Source organism: Trachurus trachurus (genome assembly GCF_905171665.1).
Source record: "Trachurus trachurus genome assembly, chromosome: 16".
NCBI classification, from domain to species: Eukaryota; Metazoa; Chordata; class Actinopteri; order Carangiformes; family Carangidae; genus Trachurus; species Trachurus trachurus.
In genome coordinates, this window is record NC_139902.1 from 26,197,018 (window position 1) to 26,216,231 (window position 19,214).

Here is a 19,214-nt window from a genome sequence, read left to right on the forward strand (position 1 = left end):
GCAGCGTTTTGATGATGGGAAAAGCCCCGCTCAGTTGTAAACTTCCAGTCAAAAAAAGTGCTGTGGACACTTTTAGGAAATGAAATGCTATCACTGTAAGAGAGGATTATTCTGAGAAGTAAAGCCTTATTGGAACAGGTGATGTAAGAATCTAATGTGATTCCCTCGGACAGTTCCAGCTCACTGGAAGAATGTAACGTGATGGATGGATCCTCCTCTCCTCTCTCAACAGGCGGTTTGGCACACAGCTCCCTTTACTCCACAGTATCTTTCCGCCGTCCAGTTATTTCTCCTTTCCTCGTCCCGTTATGTGTTTGAAATAGCCTCTCACCATAGAAATAACATTGACATATCATAGTGGTAGAGTATGTAATTCCCCCCCGACTCCTTACCACAGCACAAACAGTTTCATTTTGGAAAAATGGCAGGCGAAAGGTTCCTCCACACCAGACTGCCATTAAGAGAAATAATCACAGAGTGAGGAGCACTCGAGGCTCCTGTGATGTAATGCTGGTGTTAGGTGAGTTGTAGCTGACACTAAGATGGATATAGGAATGACTGTATTGGATATTCTTTTGGAAAGATATATCCTTTATATTGGCCTGTTTCTCATACACATAATCGTCCCGTTATTTAACCTAAAACGTCCAAATCATTTAACTCAGTCGATTTAACTGTGGGCTCATAAAACATTTAGACAAACACTTGACAATTTAAGGGGTTTTATCTCTTTTAATATCCTTCCTGGGCACTTTTATTCAAAAACAACAAGGCTGCGATGTTGAGACTTTGCTGTAGAGTATCCAAAATCCCATCAGTATGCGGTAAATGTTTTCAGAGGAATTAAAGACATCCATTGTAATATCTTCAGACACAGTACAGGCAGATTATTAATAATGTTAAATAATGATAATAAGAGACTGGTTAGACTTGGCAAAACGAAGACATCCTGTGCCGCTAAAGGTCTATCATGCCATTTAGATTCAGCTTTAAATGGAAAGTTAACTTATTTTCTTTTACGGTACAATGTGCAGTTATATTTGATTGAGAGATGGAACAACAGGTTAACCTTTAAAACAAAGGACACCAGCAGTAATCCTGCCCGAGCTACAACGCAGCCCACTTCACCTGGTGTTGGTGACATCTGTGTTTAAGAGCTCCTGGTTTCTCACAAGTCTGGGAGAGAGCGAAAGGGAAAGAAAGGGGTCAAGAATAATTAAAGGCCAATCAAGTGTTTAACGAAGCCACTGCAGCAGTGTTTACACCTGCTGGACTGCACTTCATTTTCACTTTGGTTTTTTTCTTTTTATTAGGTGTGAAATCTCTGGGCCCGTCACCGACTCTCGAGGGCTCGGTCCAAAACCTGGAGCTGAAGTTCTGCAGCCGTGCGACGGTGAAATGCGCCTCAGGAACCTTGGGAGCTGTAAAAGTGTGCGCCAGGACCCCAGGTGTGTGCAGCTGTGCCCTGTTAAAACTTTACTGCCTGTGTAGGAGGGAGAGAGTGAGACCGACTAGACTCTTCTTTGACTTTTCTTTAACGTATACTTTTACACACCCCAGTCTCTCGTCTCCCTTTTTTCTCCTTCACAATCTTTATCTTGATTTATTTCCTGCAGCGTGATTCAGTTGCTGCTTTTCTCCCGGGGCACCGTCATCGGGCCCTGACCATGTGTTTGATGGCAGCGATGTTATTGGAGCTAGTGTCAGCACCGAGTTCACAGGGTCAGACTTCAGACATGTTGTCAGGTGGATGATGAGATATACTGCAGCTGCCAATACAGAAATACAATGAAAAAGAAAGCCAATTTTCTCATTACTGAATAAATGCATACAAGCAGTTTAAGTATCAATGCAACTATATTAGCCACTGCAAACCAACGTCACTGTATATGTCCTTCATATTCCTGTTGGTCAGTTTTATCTTGACCCTTCTTTATTTTGTGAGAAAATTTCAGCAACACTTAATTTTCTAGCACATTTTTCACCAATTTCATCTGCAGCAATGGAAACTATCTAATTAAAAGCTTTTATAATGAAGTCTAAATCTGAATCACAGTCTCAATACAAGGCCGATGAGTTAGTCATTGAGTCACAAGGTGAAGCATCCAGAGAAGGAAATTTATTTTTTACAATTTAAAAAGCTCCAGACTAATTGTCATAGTTGTGATAGTTAACTACATGACTCATTATGAGTGAGAATGGAGGCTCTCTGCCTTCCACCTGGCGTCTCATGGCTGAAAACCAACCTTGCAACATCAGTGTAGTTACTTAGCCGCCGCCCCAGTGTCCCAGCTCTTGTCTCTGTGGCATTGTGACACAAACGCACTCCATAACCCCTAATCTTTTGTTTATGATGGTTAAGACTATACACAGATATAAACGTTGTAACATCGTATATGTTATATAACGTTATCCACTGCTCCATTTATTGATTTTTATCTGTTTATTCTCATCTCTCAGGTTCTGGAGAGGGGGTGAAAGAGAAGCTGGTTCCTCTCATTCAGGGCCCCTCCGACACCAAAGAACTCCACACGAGCCGCTGGCTTAATGAGATCCGCAAACCCGAGTCTTTGCTCGCCCCTGACCTGCTGGCGTTTTCTGTCCTGGTGCCCCAGCAAGAAGACAACTGCAGGAACTCAGGTAGGAGCCGACCTCTCCTCGTCCTTCCCTCGTGGCTTTAACAGTGTCTTTTTTACTAGTTGAGGTTGTGTGTGCTTGGAGTTGTGACAGACAGCGAAAGTTCATATTCCGTCTCAATTGTTGGTGATCTAATGCCAGACTCTCAGTTTGTTTAGATCATCATATTTTCCTTTCTCCCATAATGTCACACAGTGCCCCCTTTAAGGTATTTGTTTGGTATAACTGATTGTTTAGCAAAGCCGATAAGTGTTTTCCAGTCCGGTGTGCTCTAAGCGAGGTTGGCAACTCGGTGCGTCTTTACAGGCTGCATGAGTTCTCTAAACAGCAGTTAGTCTCTGTCAGCACGGGGCTGAGCTGGCTAACAACAGCTAACCACTCGAGGATTGCTGTTGAAGGCTGCGCTGATGTCAGGTTGCAGTATTTGATTGCGTTTCTTCAGACCGCAGATTATGTTTCTGGTGTCAGTGTGAGAGTGTGTGTGGGTGTGTGCGTGTGTGTGTTTAGAGGGAGGGAGTGGGATTATTCAGTAGCTCTGCTAAAAGACTAAAACTGCAACTCAGATCCCGAAGCTTAAAGTGCTATAGGACTTGATTTAGTAAGTTGGGATATTTAATGACTACGACTGAGTGCATCTCATGTATCTTACAGCAGTAGCCAGGTTTGTTCTCATCTATTCAGAATGGCCTCCTCTGCTTTTTTCCAAGCTGAAATTGCTCCTGTGGTACTTTCTCCAGCGAATGAGGCAATGAATATCAGTGTGTCATCACAGCATGTCATCATAACCTCTCCTCCCCACCTGCAACTGCAACTACTTCTCCTAACAGGCAGCCCTACTGGGCTCCCAGGTTGATACCCCTTGCAAATAGATATACTTGACAGACTTTCCTGCTTTATGGCCTTCAGTTGCGCCCCGAGTCTCTGAAAGTCCACAAAAGACGAGTCTCTCAAAGTACACCTGGGGCTGTCGTCCCGCAAAAACCTTCCTACTCAACGGCAGATACAGGAGAAGCCTGGGGCGACCATGTAAAACAATATACCTCCAGTACTTCCAGTACTTGTCTTTAGAGTTGTCTTCAGAGTCACAACTGTACATCACTTTTAATACAGGGCTGCAGAGATTCATCGTGTGGCCTTGAATTACGTAAATCCCCAAACTGAGCCCTGAATCATATCAGGCCCCTGTACTTTAAACATGTCAGAGCTGAGATGGAGATAGAGCTGGTCTCGGCTGGTTTCAGACCGCGAGGAGAAGATACAGCTGTAGCAGCTGCAGCTCAGGGTGTAGTGAAGTAAAAAAGATAAGTACAATTTAGAGACAGTGGATTTGGGAGGTCATCCCTAACCAGGAATTCCTCTCCTGTTTAAATGTCACCCAGTCAATCATTGTCCCATTGCAAGTGAACGCAGCGCCAAGACGATGCAATAAATTGAAAATGTAAGGCAGGGAAAAGCTTACATTTCATAGGCAACTCACAGTTTGATAAATGTGAGTACTTACAGAATAAATTTTCAGGACGTTGCAGTGACATAGGAGTAGATTTTAAAAGCAACATTGTACTTCTGACAAAGGCTTGTCCCACCCTCTGCAGTCCCAGTCTCCCTAACTCGACCTCAGACTATTGCTTCGATACAGAGAACTTATTATTTCAGCAAAACAATGGCTCATAAAGACGGCACATATTTTTGAATATTAAGACCTGATCCTGAACACAAACCAGAAGACCGAAAAAAGAAGCGAAGAGAGGACGAGAGAGAAAGAGAAGGAAGATGAAGGTGAAAGGGAGGTGGTGGGGGGGCTGACTCCCAGAAGCACTGGATATATCTCCAGCAGATGTGGAGCAGTGGAGGCCTGCACTCCTTCTCATCACTGCCTCCTCACACAACTCCCCCTTTCCCCCCCCCTTTTTTTCTGTGTTTAATCTTTGTTTCGGAATTGTCTTTTTATCCCGTCTGCCTCTCTTTTGTCTCTTAACCTTGTTGATTTCATTTAATATCACATTTCTTTCCATTCTTTATGCACACGTCTCGTGTTCCTTAAATTAATTTATCACTGGGTGGATCCATTATCGTAACAGTGATATGTATAAATGAATAACATTGAGGATTAACTGTTTTGTATTTTCAAGTTATAATCTAAACACAAAGCTCTGCAGAACAGCACACACACACACACTCACACACTGCCAGAAATCTCTCTTTTATCTACAATATACCTGTCAATGCAGTCAAAGCTGGAGACAGCAGTGTGGCTTGACAATAACAGTTTCACCAGACTGGAACTTCTCTCCCTGCCCCGGGAAAAATCCTGCAACGTTAGTGTGTCTGCACACATTTTTTTGGTGTCTGCTTATAAGGGCCTGTGTTTTGTATGGTGGTCAGACTTACATCAAAGCCTTTGGTCAGTCCACATGTCCCATGTCCCTGCTGTCAACCAGAGGGTGACTGGGAGCCTGTTAGAGCAGCGTTAATGGAATGATGGATGCATCACCTCATTTAGCCAGAGATGAAAAGTGGAGTAGCACCACTCTAAATGGGCTCTCCCATAGGGACGCGCCGCGGCAGCTCTGAGGTTCAAAAAAAAAAAAAAAATTGTGATCATGACATTTTTGAATTGTTGGAGCTCCTGGCTTTGACATCAAACACATTTCGTCCGTCCCATGTGGCTCTGTTGATTCCATTTAGCACATTCGTGAAAAAGCATGATCATTATACATGGAGCAACAGCCCCGGGTGTGTGTGTGTGTGTGTGTGTGTGTCGGGTACGAGCTGACTCCTTATAGCATTGACATACTGAAAACATTAAGATATAATGAGCCACAATCAAGTTTTATATATTGTATTATACATGAGATTAGTCACTTCTGGTTTTTGGAGGGAAGTGCAGCGGCGCTGTGGGATGTGCTCAATTGTCAAAGCAAAAATATTTACTCAGAGAAATAGGAGGAGAGCATTTTGTCCCCAGTGTGTAGTAGTTAGTAAAGTGTTTAAATATAATGTATACTCACGTGCCCATGGTGCTTCTGTGTGTATATACCGGTACCTGAATTAGCATGTGTGTGTTTTGTTGTATGTGACAGACTGCCATTGATTGTAAGTTTAGAGAGGCCTTGGGCTCAGTGTTTTTCCCCACTGGTCATGTTTTTTGTATTATTTCAACTCTTAGATAATGTGACAAACTTTCTCTGTGGATCTTAAAATCTATTTCTGTTGAGAGCTCAAAACCTGTTGATCACTATTACAATGTATAGTATTTGATGCCAGTTTAGCATCTGTACTTACAGCCACACACATCTCTCCATGCACAAGTGTACCAGTGCACTTGTGTGTGGACATCTCTCTATAACGCAGTTGTTGGCCTGAAATATTTTTAGAAGAAACCTCAAAGCACACACTGAGGAATTTTAATCCGCTCTGTGCTGAAATAATGATATTTTTAAATAATTGAACGTGCAGCGGTCCGGTGTTTTTCAGTGTGCAACTTTTGACACATTTTACTTTGATTCCGTCTCTATCTTTTTCTTTTTTTTCCTTCTTTTTTTTGCTTTCTCTAATTCTTTCATGCGATGTCAATTCACCAAGGAGATGAGTTGCTTTTAAACATGGCCAATGACATCTGTTTTCTGTCTAATTGTTTACCAGTGAATTAAGACGAAATTCCAATTTACTTAGAAAATGAAGAGAGAGAGAGAGAGAGAGAGAGAGAGAGAGAGAGAGAGAGAGAGAGAGAGAGAGGGGTTGAGTGGCTGGGGGTGGCGGGCGGTTGGAGGGAGTCCCTATACACTTGCAGCAGAGAACTCCTGCAGATTGGAGCTAATGTGTTTTCATTTAACAGAGTTGAGGTTGGAACATTCTAATAAATTAAACGCAATTAAAGACGTGGGTTTTAACGCTGAAGAACTTAAGCAGCTCCGCTTTGAAATGTCCTCTTTTGTAGATCCAAAAGGCGTATGGTAATTTCATATCTTGCTTTGCTTTTTTTTTTTTTTTAACCCTTTGCATCACACAGTCCACGGTCCCAGATGACTTCTCCTAATTGAACAGTCATTCCAGATGGACCCAACAGTGATGAGATTTTTTGGCAGTTGCGAAGTGCGCCACAATCGCCAAATATTCTCTCTCTCTCTTTATAAGAACCAAACATGATTCATGCGTGTGCTCGCTCATGACACAATGAATAATGGGAAATCAATGCCATTATTAAATAACATGAAAAAGAGGGCAAGAGATGGAGCGAGACATACTGTAAGAAGAAAGCGATGCAGCTATAGGAGGAAGAGGAGGAGGAGGAGGAGGAGTTCATGCGTCGATGTAGTCGCTGCTCTCCAGACTGGCAGGCTCGATCAGAGTGGTGCATGTCGGGCTTCCACATGGGCCCAGCTGACAGCCAGGTTATCCTTGGCTAAAACGCACTAGGACTGGTATTAGGTCTATAAATTATTTGTGAATTTAATCAGAGTAGAGCCGTGCCTTAAGGATCACTCGGAGTAGAAATCCCTGGCCATGTCATTCACGCTACATTGCGTGTAAATTATCAGTGCTACTCAGGAGACAGCTTGATCATTTTGATCCCTGGACAGTGGCTGCCTGGCTGCCTGGCTGGCTGACTGACTCTCCTCCTTGGCTTGGTCTCAGCCTGTCACTGCTGATGGATGGGAAAGACTAAGGGGGTCTTGGACGGGGCCAGTGTGAGGGAGTAGAGGGCTATAGAGGGTGTGCGAGGAGCTGGGGTTTATACCGAGCTCGCAGTGTAAGCAGCAGCTTGCAGGTGTTCCTTCCACCCTCCACCACCGCCGCCGCCGCCACCACCACCACGACTTGCACTAAAAAGAAGGAGGGACCAACGGGTCGGGTGGGCTTCATGATCATAGAAAAGACAAAAAAGCGAGGGAGAATAAGGGATAGCATGTGTTTTCTCCAGGCACGCCAGCAGCTGCGAGACAATGATTTATGCTTTTCTCAGAGCTCTGGGATCTCAAAATGTTACATTTAATCAAGCACACTGAGAGCAGAGCAAATGTTAAAGATGTTCCCTATAAAACCCTCCAGTTTTGATCTCTTTACCATACCATGGGAGCTGTGGGAATAGGGGAACAAAGTGATCTTTAATCTTAATTTAACATATTGGAGGGAATTATGAAAGCTACATGGAATTAATCCTTGGAGAATTCCCCGGGTGTTGTAATAGTGAACATATTTAGTTCCCTAATAGATATTAAAGCTGTTTTCTCCTCAATTACTGTTTTTATATTAGACAGATGGATGGAAGAAAATGTTTTAAGCAGAATTAAGTCCATTCTTCAACAATATGTTTGTATATGTATCCCAGTGTAGAGAGAGACTATTATTTAACGGCTATATTGGCTTTTTTCATCACATTATTTGTAAACTTAATTCTACTGAAACTCTGTGTGTCTTTTTATGTTTTCCATCCAGTTTAATATTTTCATTCGAGCTTAAGTTTTGCCAACCACACTGAAATATAAAACAGCAGAGAAATGCATAAATCCATTGTGTGTGTGTGTGTGCGTGTGCGTGTGCCAGCGTTTTGAACATCATAGCTTTTCTTTTATCCACTTTGAAAACACTCTTTAAGTTTCTGTTTTCATGCGTCAGAAACACCATCAACGCAGCGCTTTCATGTTTCGCAACAGACAATTACAGTAGCATCTCATGTGTTGTTGACTTTTATGGTAACCTTTGAATGGGCTGCTCTGACACCATAGATGATGGGGTGTGAATTTTTGGGATCTCCCCTTGGTAGCCTCCTCCATTACAATCTTTCAAAGGCCTGCCGCACTTTCATACATCCATCTATCATGCTCTTTTTCCCCTCCTTTGCATGTGTTCGCTCACTCCATTAAGTGTTAAATCAACAGTCTGTCTTTGTCACAGGCAGCAGCTTGATGGCTTTAAGCTGCCTGCCTTGAGCTTTTACTGGCTTATAGATCCAAAGTATACAAAAAAAAGGTACTAAAACTACATTTATTGTAAATGCTCGTGAGCAACAAGAGAAACAAAAACCATTTCAGAGCTGAGCTGTCTGTCTGCAAGTATACAAGTATGCCATGTTAAGTGCTGCTGCACGGATCCACATGGAGCCGTTTTTTAGATTTAATTCAGATGCGTGAAACTAGACCATAAGATTGTGTTCCACTTGTTTATTTGTCTGGGCACCCTGTAACTTCCTCCATAATCTGTTAAATCTTCAAGGCGGCCACTCTCATCATGTCTCGTCAGTCAGTGTGTGTGAAGCAGAGCAGGTAATGTGGAGATTAGACCCGAGGGAACCCACTCAGAATTGGCTATTGGGGTCAATCACGGCCCATTACTCGAGCTGCTCATCTGGGAAGTGTTGAGCTACTTAGGCCACTCTCACAGTGCTTAAAGACTGACTGGAGTGTGAGGCCGAGGAGAGGAGCAGCGGGGAAGATATTCAGAACAAGGGGGATGAGGGGGCTAAAGCTAGAGATGGAGAGAGGTTGAGTTGGAGTGTGACCAGTGGGGCTCAAAGCTGCTTTTCATCGCTAGCCTCCACTTTTACATGATATTACAGCTTCCATGTGGCCGTTTGGCCGCTTCCTCGTCCTTTTTCCTGAGAATTATTCAGTTTATCTCGGGTGCAGATACACAGCGGACATGCAGGAGCTTGGGATTTGTGCTCACGCTGGAGAATAAATGAGAGCAAACGACACTTTAACGATCCCTGTGGGGAAGCTCGTCATAGCAACGGTGAAGTAACAGAATACACCAACAGATAATGGACTATAAATTGTAAATTGGAAAAGTCAGAGGGATATAGCTGCGCAAGCCAACATTAAACAAACAAAACCAGGACAAATAATGTAAACCTTAATCAATGAAATTAAATTATTGGATGTCAGGTGGTGGTGGTGGTAATAAAGTGCTCCATTTGGGGACGGGGCTGAAGCTGCAGCAACAACGGGGTTAAGTGCAGCTTATAGTGGAACTCAGTGGTCAAACTGGTTAATGGTGGTGTGTAAGTGAGTCGGATAGAGATGAAGATTTAGACGTCGAGTGTAAAGAGAGGTCATTCTGGGTCACTGCTGTTCCACTTCTAACAGTTGCGGTCCACACAGGGCAAGAAGAGAGAGGTAGTAAGTAAGTATAAGGCTTTTTTAAACACCATGTGAGTGGAGGCCATATCAGTTAATCAGTTTCATTAAGATGAGAAGAGCTAATGACTGCCTTTAATGGCTTTTTATCACATTTGGTGTGAAGTTTATTTCCAGCACTAACCCAGCACACTGTTTAATGGTTTTATTTAAGTTGTAAAAACTTGAATAACATCCACATTGAAATACCAAAACAGCAGTAGAAAAGTAGTGAAAACACTGAATACCAGTGACTACGTTTACATGCAGTAAAAATTCAGGTTAAGGTCAATATTCTGGTTTCTGAAACATTCGGAATAACCCGTTTACATGCGTGAGCAAACAGGGTTAGTATACATGGTCATTGTAATCAGTTGGGATATCCCGATAAAAACAGCGACGCACGGACAACGTCTCGATGCACGGAGAACGTCATAATGCATTTCCACTTCTTCTTCCTGTATCCAAACAACAACCACAACAGCGGCACACGTAACTTTTCGCTCACCTTCTTGTAGATCTCGCTATCCCAGTACTTTCTACCGTCTACGAAATTATGAAGTGATTTGTTTCCACCTCACTCCAAAAGTTTGGTGTTGTCTTGCATTTACTACTCAAAAGACCAAGATTCCTTGCGAATAGACGATGTGCAGAACACAAATTAATGTTCCTTCCGATGTGGATATCCTCATAGCCGATACATGACCAAATATTCAGGTTAGAAAAGGAGTAACCCAGGGGTCATTTTCAGGTTTTTAAAAACCGAAATATGAGCATATTCGGGTTTTTTAAAAGGGTTATTGGTGTTGCGCAACTGGGTTATTGCTAATATTCTGTTTATGAAAGGGTAAATGTAGTCAGTGTCTAAAAGACAAATAAAGTGGCACCCTTTTCATTAAGCCCAGATGAAGGCCGTGTGTTGCCGAAACATGTTGGCTGATTTGATTAGTTTCTATTATGAACTAGCATTTTGATTAAAGCTTTTTTTAACCTTGCAAGAGTGCCTTGGATTCACCTCTTTTTTTTCCACATCATTTTAAATGTTGAGGATGAGATGAAGCCCTGAAAACCGCCATCGTTTCACATTCACAGAGTTGGTACAGTACAACAAGCACTGTGTGATTGAAAGAGTTCCTTTAATTTAAATGTACAGGTATCTATAGCCTATAAAATACTTCAACCATCCCTCGTAAGTAAAAAAAAGTAGTGTAACTTTTCAAGCAGAATCCTAATGTGTATGTTGTATGTATGTGTATCTACTGTGAATGGGTGGTAGCTCGCTCACTGTGCAGAAAATACAAGCTGTTTACACTTTATCCAGCTCTGGGCTGAGTGGCCGAGGTGGATGAGGTCAATTTAGTTAACCTTATCTAATTGAATGTTGTCACTGGATCAAAGGTCGCCACATTCCACACACTCAGATCAAACATCACACCGCACAATCAAAACAATTGGCTTCCCCCGGATCACCTAATCAGGGGGCTTGGGGTTTTATTCTCACAAATTAGAGGGGATAATGTCCAGACTGAACTGTGTAAGGCCAGGACACCGATTATTTTAGTAAGATTTCATTGTGCCGGTAACATGCTGCTGTTGTTGTCTGAAGTCTCAGACTAGACTTTTATTACTTGTGTACTCTACGTATTATAGTCTGTAAAGCAGCATAATTGTGTATGTTGTAAATTCGCTCTGTGAGAAGTTGATTAGAAACACGTCTTTATGATACGTGTGTTTTTAATACTTCCTCCTTTGATGCGTCATGATGAACTGTTCGGATGTGCTGATGTGACAGTCTGTGGTCGAGAAGTTGCCCTATGATAGAGAATTTCCCCCTCTAATTCCTTCCCATCTTTGCTGACGGAGGCATTTACTGCTGATTTGTGGTGGCTCCCTGTGCATTTTACCACTTAGTTTATCAGTGTCGCTGTGTCTGTGCAGCCATGATCCTTTCATTTCTCATTATTGCCGTTCGGGCTGTATGAGTGAGATCAGCCGCCGCCACCTCCTCATATTATTAGAGGTTGGTTACTGATTCATACTCTGCCAGTGCTGCAGTCACATGCAGGCTAACCAGAGTTCAGACAGATGCTGAATTGGCCCTAGCGAAGCAGTATATTGAAGCGAGCTGGCTGCAGTTCTGTGCCGGTAGCCAAACCAATATGTGCCTCACTGCTTGAGTGCCCATCAGAAAACACACTGTGGGCGTGGGAAGGGGATGAGAGCCCATTAGCTTCTTCACAGCTCAGCTGCCATGGATCACCTCCTCCCTCCCTCCCTCCCTCCCTCCGTGCCCTCTCCTCGTCTCTTCTCCTGTTCACCCTCCTTTGACAGTACAGTACACTCCTCCACCTCCACTTCCCTCCTGTTCTGCGCTACACACACACTTTTCCCATGCTCCACTGTTGCCCGAATCGGTTCACACACGCACACACACGCACACGCACACACACACACACACACACACACACACACACACACACACACACACACACACACACACACACACACACACACACACACACACAGTGGGTAAAGCCGTACAACACTGTGAGCCATAACAGCACTTCACTTTAGGAAAAAATGAGAAACATTAAAAGTCAGAGGACTAAGTACAGTGCCACATAAAGGAGCAGTGACGAGAATTTAAAAAAGAAAAGAAAAGGAGGTTAAAAGAAAGAGGAGTTTAAGTGCAATTTAAGGGTGTAATTGTAGGCTTATATTCTTGGAAATATCTTTTGATGCGGAGGAGGGGATTATCGGAGCACTGTGTTAAGATGCAATTAATTAAGCAAATGGTTGTAAGTTGCTGCGATTTAGGTTTGGGAACGATGATGATGATGGTGGTGGTAGTGGCGGTGGTGGCGGTGGTGGTGAGAGAGTTTTCTCACAACTCTGATAGAAGGAAAAAAATGCAAAGTAATTAACACAATCAGCCAGTAGGAACCAGACCGGGGGGGTGGGGATGGGGGGGTTGGGCGGCGGGTGGTGGGCGGCGGGCGGTGGAGACCCAGTGAGGCTCAGTAAAGAATGGAATGTGACACGACCCACACTAATGTTGGATTCTCCCATATAACTGGCTTATTCATACATACTCTCATTCACACACACATTAGATTCTCAATAGTACCAATTACAAGGTCTTTGACCTTTTTTCAGGGTTGGCATGTGTTCAGAAACACTTGTTTGAGCCACACTTTAAAGGAAGAAAAAAAAAGGACTACAAGTAAATTCTGCAAGGTCGTGTTTTGCCGTATAACCTCTTGCTGTTCAAAGTGTGTGTCTCTCTAACGTCGCAAAACCACACAGTGATTCGTGCCAGTGACAGACAGACTGAAGAACGGCCTCTCTCTGAGTCTTCACTCTATCATCACATATTTATCCCCTAAATATGGAAGCAGTTCTGTAATTCTTCTTCTTGTTTTGTATGCAGAGCTCTCATTTGTCTTCAGAGTCTTTCTCTCCCTCAGACCACACAACAAGAGCATCTCTGGCAAAACCAAGAGTGTTGCTGAGATCTAAGTATGCGCAGGTTTAACCAGCAGCTCACTACAGCAGAAATGATTGACTGTGGAAATGAGACTGATTTAAAGCCGCCTGCAGTCTGTGTTTCTATACTTTGAAACTCCAGAGAAGACGACAAGAGCATGTGTTTGTTAAAGATAACTCATCATCTGACCAGCAGCCATATAAATAATAAGAGTAAGAGAGCACCTACTGTACAACCTCTAAATTTAAGGCCTAATTGGATCCTTGTTTATATTGTATCTCTTTGCAGCATGTTTATTGTTGCATGATTTATTGTTAAATGACTACTGTGTTGATTGTCTGTCTGTCTTCTTCAGTTGCACTCCTTACTATTTTTTTCTTTTCTTTTTTCTTGTTTGTTTGTTTGTTTTATGTATATACTTCACCATTTTAGACGTATGTGTTTTAGGTAGTATTGAGTAAATTGTATATAGTGCAATACTGCTGACAATTAACATCGTGCCCATGGACCACTTGGCTAACACTGGCACATTTACAGTAATGTCGATTAATGTGCACTGAATAAAATTAATGTGCAAATGGATAAAATGATAAATTCACACCACAACCACAACGGAGTGGTTCACCGCCCGTGTTGTGTTGCAGCTCCACTTTTTAAAGATTAAAGATTAAACTCGGCCTCATGTCACTTAACCTCGACTTAACTGAACAAGCTTTGATGTTACTGGCAGCAGCCTGTTGACCTTAAATTCAAACGTTAAGTTAAAACATAAAGTTAAGATATAACTTGAAACGCAAACCTCTGCAACTTATTGTAACATTTTTTTTGGATTGATTGGGACACATCTATTGGTTGAGGAGAGCATCTTGCTCCTGAAAACCCCCGTCAGCCAGTCGTGGTAACCTGAGCCTGAGTGTTTCTGAAGGCCACACCAGGTCTTGTGACCTGCGTGGTCATTTTCAACTCAACTCAACTTTTACGGCCAGTTGTCATTCTCTGACTCCCTTTTTTTGCCCCCCTCTCCTCTCACATCACGTAGCTTAGAGACAGGCCCCAAACAACCATCTCACCATGTGTCTTCACTTTAACCTGTTGTGTTTCAGATTTACCACTCACTCGTATGTCGTCGTATTGGCAGCATCAGCAATCTAGGATAATCCAGGATTACCGATGCCCTTTTACTCGTCTTGTACTAATTTATTTTCACAGGAAACAAAACAGTTAAGGCCCAAAAAAAAGGAGCTCAGATCATTTTAAGTCATGACTCATGAACACATTTTTTTTGTTTGGACATCCAGATCTGAAGTGCAGCAGCCGCAGCAGGAGGTAGAGTACAGTAGATGGAGGTTGGACCCCCCCAGCGCTGAGGTGCAGACTCTGCTCCTCAGCGCTGGTGGACCTCAGAGCCTCCTTTCAGCTCTGTGGTTGACGGCACCATTAGAGCCTTGTTTCTCTGCTGTGCCTGAGTGAAGCTATGAATGTGTGGTTGCCCTCCACTGGCCTCGTATGTGTGTATGTGTGTGTCCACATGGGGGTAAATGTGTGTGGATGTAAGATTTGTCTGTGTGGATGGATTTTTAGACGGATATCAAGGTGTTCCTAATTCAGCCTCCAGCACTTTCTGTCCTACTGGAGAGAGGAGGAGAGAGGAGGGGAGGGGGCACAGACATAAACTCCCCTATATTAGGAGGCACAGTATGCTAGTAACCAGCAGGCAGCTAATTTACCTGATTGAAGGGGAGATGAAAGCTGTGGGGTGCACTTTAAAGCTCCCTGTTGTTGTCTGACTGTGTGTGTGTGTGTGTGTGCATGAAGAATGGGAAGTGTGTGAGTGTTTTGTACCCATGTGTTGAACTGTATGTTAAACTATTACAGATGGTAGGAGTTTCTGGTGTGCTCCCGTTGGTCAGTAGCAGCCACTGGCTCCTGTACAGAGTGTAAGGGTTACGTTTTTTTTTTGTAACTACCACACTAACACACACTCTTTGTTCACAAAACACACACACAGTGCTGCAGGATGAAGATACAACTCCACGTGAACCACAAACACTAGCAGCATCATGGTATCTGAATGTGGATGTGATATCTACGATCAATTCAGTCATTGTCTGACCTGAACATGAGCTTTCAGGCTGCATGGTTTTAACTGTAAGGGCAGTGAGAGAGCACAGATGTGTGTCAGGGCCAATGTCAAACAACAACCAGACTGCAGAGGAGGAAAAAAAAAAATCCAAATCCGCAATTAATGATCTGGATCTGCCCAGAAATATAATTGTTTCTTGACGTGGCCCATGCCCCAGACCTCCACCGAATTCACTTCACATTGTTTCAGTATGTTTTTGCTGACAAATAAACCGACAACGAGTGAAAACATAATCTCCTTTGGCGGGGGTAATGAAATGAAAGATGTAATCTTCATTTACAATCCTTCACTTTAGTGAAAACACTTTTATCTGTCGTTAGACTTGGCAGCTGATGGATAAGCTCATCTCACGGACTGACAGCTTATGAGATGCTGACGCATTAGTCATATGTAACAATGAAAATAATCACAATGATAATGGATGAGCACGTTTTTGAGCATAAAAAAAGGGTGGGGGAGGGGCGTTGATAGATAGCATAAGGGGAGGAGGAGGTGAAGCCTGCTGATTGACTGCTGAATGAGCCTGCTCTGTTTTAAAGTGTCACTGAGAGGCCTGGCTTTTGGACAGGCAGAAGATCGCTGACCAGGTGCAGACACTAAATCCAGTCTGCTTCTTCCACACAAGCGAGATAGATGACTTGTCTACATGTGTGGTGCATGCAGTAGGGCCAGAATACACAAGGGCCTGTTTCCTCATACAGAAAAATTGGATATGACTGTGCGCTTACTCAATAAATAACACGTATGAGATGTAGATAATTTATTTATGGAAACGTAGATGCATGTGCTACGTCAGTATCTATGATAAAACATAAAAGTCATAATTTAGTTTTACTTTGGTGCAGCAGCGTAAAAAACCATGAAGCAACCCACAGTGTTGTCGGTCCTGATACGTACTTGTGCTATGTTACAATGTGATTGATTTTTGTTGCACAAGCAGTTGTTTGGAAAGGTTTAGGTCAACGGTTTGGACAGAACTTCTTATTTGCTCATGTTGTGTTTCATCTCTTCAGATTTCAGGTATTGCTTTCTACCACCAAATATTTTTTTTGTTGGCAGTATAGTTTGAGGATTTGAGGAAGGGAAACACCGCCCCCAGTGGATTTAATGGTAATCCTTTTGGTGGTAACCGTTAGTTGACCCTCATTCTGGTCACTATTACACTGGAGCCACTGGAGCATGCGTTTAGATATATGACTGTCTCTCAGTATAAGTTATAGGCCTTTGCTCCTTTTATTCCTGCTATATCAACACATTGATCTAATTCTCATTTTCTCTCTGATTAATCGCTGTTTTGTGACTGCACCATTGTCCTCTTTGTGCACTTTGCATATTTTTCTCATGCCATCACTCCGCCGCTTGTTACAAATCATTAAAATTCAAGAGGAAAAGTCTTTTATCCATGTAGACATGTGCTAATGCTGCGTTTTGTTGTGGTGAAAATCTTGGAGCGGAACGGACTGCATGAAACCGTTGTGCTTTGTCGCATATGTGCGTATTTTGTGACAAACGTGTGTGTGTGTGTGTGTGTGTCCGGGTTTGTCTGCCTTCTCTGTCGCTGAGCTTGGCGACTCCTTGTTAAGTTCTCCAAACATTACAGGATCATTGAATCACTCTCACCCTTTCACCTCCATCTGTGCCTGACAGACAGACACGCTGCCTGCATGAGACAGGCCTGAAACAGGCAAAGGAAGCAAAGCAATGTGTGACAATCCTGAGAAGGTGGAGGGCACCTATAGTGAACTAATAAGCCAGGCTAATCTGTAAGCCCTGTGATAGCCAACACTCTCTCCCACCACCTCTGCCACCTCCGATGTGTTGGTGACGGCATTTCAGCGCCACTGCTTCTGGATCCGTCTTAGCCTCTGGGCCAGTCAGTCAGTCGCCCTGTCAGCCCAATCTTCCCATTTCATCAGTTCTGTTTAAGAGGCTTTTTAATGCCCATTGATTAAGGTGTCAGAGGTCACACTGTCGCTGTGCATGTCTGCAACTTGTAGGGGAGGGAGGGGGTGTAAAGTGGGAAGGTGGTAGGAGGGAGGGTGGGGGGGGGGCAACAGTGTGATAAGACGCAGACAGGGGGGACTCTGCATAGGGACCTTATCACCAAGTCACATGGTGGATTTATGACTCGCTAGAACTGTAGAGTTGCATGAAGTGCTGCAAAGTTCCCCACAATTGTTCTTATACTGTGAACTAAGACCCATTTATGGAGGTCAACACAGTTCCTGTAGCAAGCAAACACTGATAATAAACCTTTTCTTCTAATTTTAATACGTTTATTTGTGGAATATATCCGGGACCGGGTTGAAAAGAATATTAAGTGAAAAAAGATTGATCATGGTTAAGCTATGAGCTAATTTCCTTCTTCTGTTCCCGAGCAGTTGAAGGGGAATAATGCACTGTTACTTTTCATTTCATGATATTAAACTGTACTGTAACTGAGCTGAACAGCAGTCGTGTTGGTCTTTCCCACTTGTAAAACATTCAGAACTTCATTAACTTGTTAGAACTCGTGCAACACAACACAACAGTATTGTCAAGAAATGAGTGACTGTGGGAGTCAAGACAAGATCTGGGAGACCGGGGAATATTTCAGATGAAACTGCACATCTGCTGGGCAGAAGGGGAATGCAAAGCCCCATATGATTGTAAAGGAGCTGCAGGAGGGTTTGGCTGTAACACAAGAGTGTTGGCACACTGTTTACTCTGCAGCGTTTGTTGCACATGGGTAAACAGGTTTCACTTGGAGGCGATATCAGAAGAAAACCTTACCTGTTACCTCATCATAAAAAACACACAAGTGATCAGCTGTGGACATATGAAGAAAGAGAATAAAGAAGTTGCATTTGATGAAAAGAGCACCTTGCCAGCAGTTCAGCATGGAGGGTGGAAATATTCTGTTTGGGGTTGTGTGGCAGCCAATGGCACAGGAAACATTGCACACGGAGAGGGAAGAATTGATTCCACTTGTATCAGCAAATCCCGGACGCAAATGTAATGCAATCTGTCATGAAAGTGAAACTGGAAAGAGGCGAGGTTTCTACTGTACAACAGGGAGATCCAAAGCACACCTCGAAATTCACCATGAACTGCAAAAAAGTGTAAAACAAAACTTTTTAAAGCAGCTCTCACAGTCACCTGACTTGAACACCATTAAAACTCTCAAGGTGAAAGTTGTTTTTATAGCCCACGTTCATTTTATTTTATTTTTTTTAACTTGATGGGGTGAACGCGTTAGAGCCTTTCTTTAATGCTCCTGTTTAACTGTCATGTCAGTTTTTTGCCGAGGATTCTCCAGGAAGTGCAAGCATGCTACCGAATAAGCCACCAGTTTAATTAACAACCAGGCGTTTGTGTAAATATGTAACAAGCACAAAATAAAGCTCTACATCATCTCAGAATTTAAGCAGCCTGCAGCTGATACCCACAATCCACTCCTCTATACTGTCCATCCTTCATTACTTATCACAGCTGCCTCTGGAAATTAGCAACATCTTCATATTATAACATAATGTAGCAGTTATAGTTGAGAAGGAGGACAAGAAACTCTAGTGTTTATTAAAGTACAGTGTTTTCATTCCAAGTTAAAGGTGGGGGCAGAATCATTATATTGATACAAATTACAGTTCATTGGCCAAGAAAGGTCAGTCTGACACTGCCCAGCTCTGTTTAGTCTTCTCCTCTCTACCCTTGTAACCCCCTCACCTTGAGTGGTCTGTCATTCCAGCCCCCTGCAGTGACAAGCTCACACTGCTGTTCACACCTCTCTTATCAGCCGTCAATCCTCCTCCGCTATCAGAAACCTTCACAGAAGCTTCCTCTGTGGTCACCG

At 43.1% G+C, this 19,214-nt stretch overlaps 1 protein-coding gene across 3 annotated transcripts in view; it reads left to right on the forward strand.

The window, feature by feature from the left end:
* vps13b (vacuolar protein sorting 13 homolog B) overlaps positions 1-19,214 on the forward strand; it is a 339,339-nt gene that overhangs the window by 88,964 nt on the left and 231,161 nt on the right. For all 3 annotated transcript variants that reach the window (XM_083990417.1, XM_083990416.1, XM_083990418.1), the window contains 2 exons: positions 1,314-1,448; positions 2,461-2,640. In XM_083990417.1, coding sequence (XP_083846543.1) covers positions 1,314-1,448; positions 2,461-2,640 — 315 coding nt within the window. The remainder of the gene's footprint in view (positions 1-1,313; positions 1,449-2,460; positions 2,641-19,214) is intronic.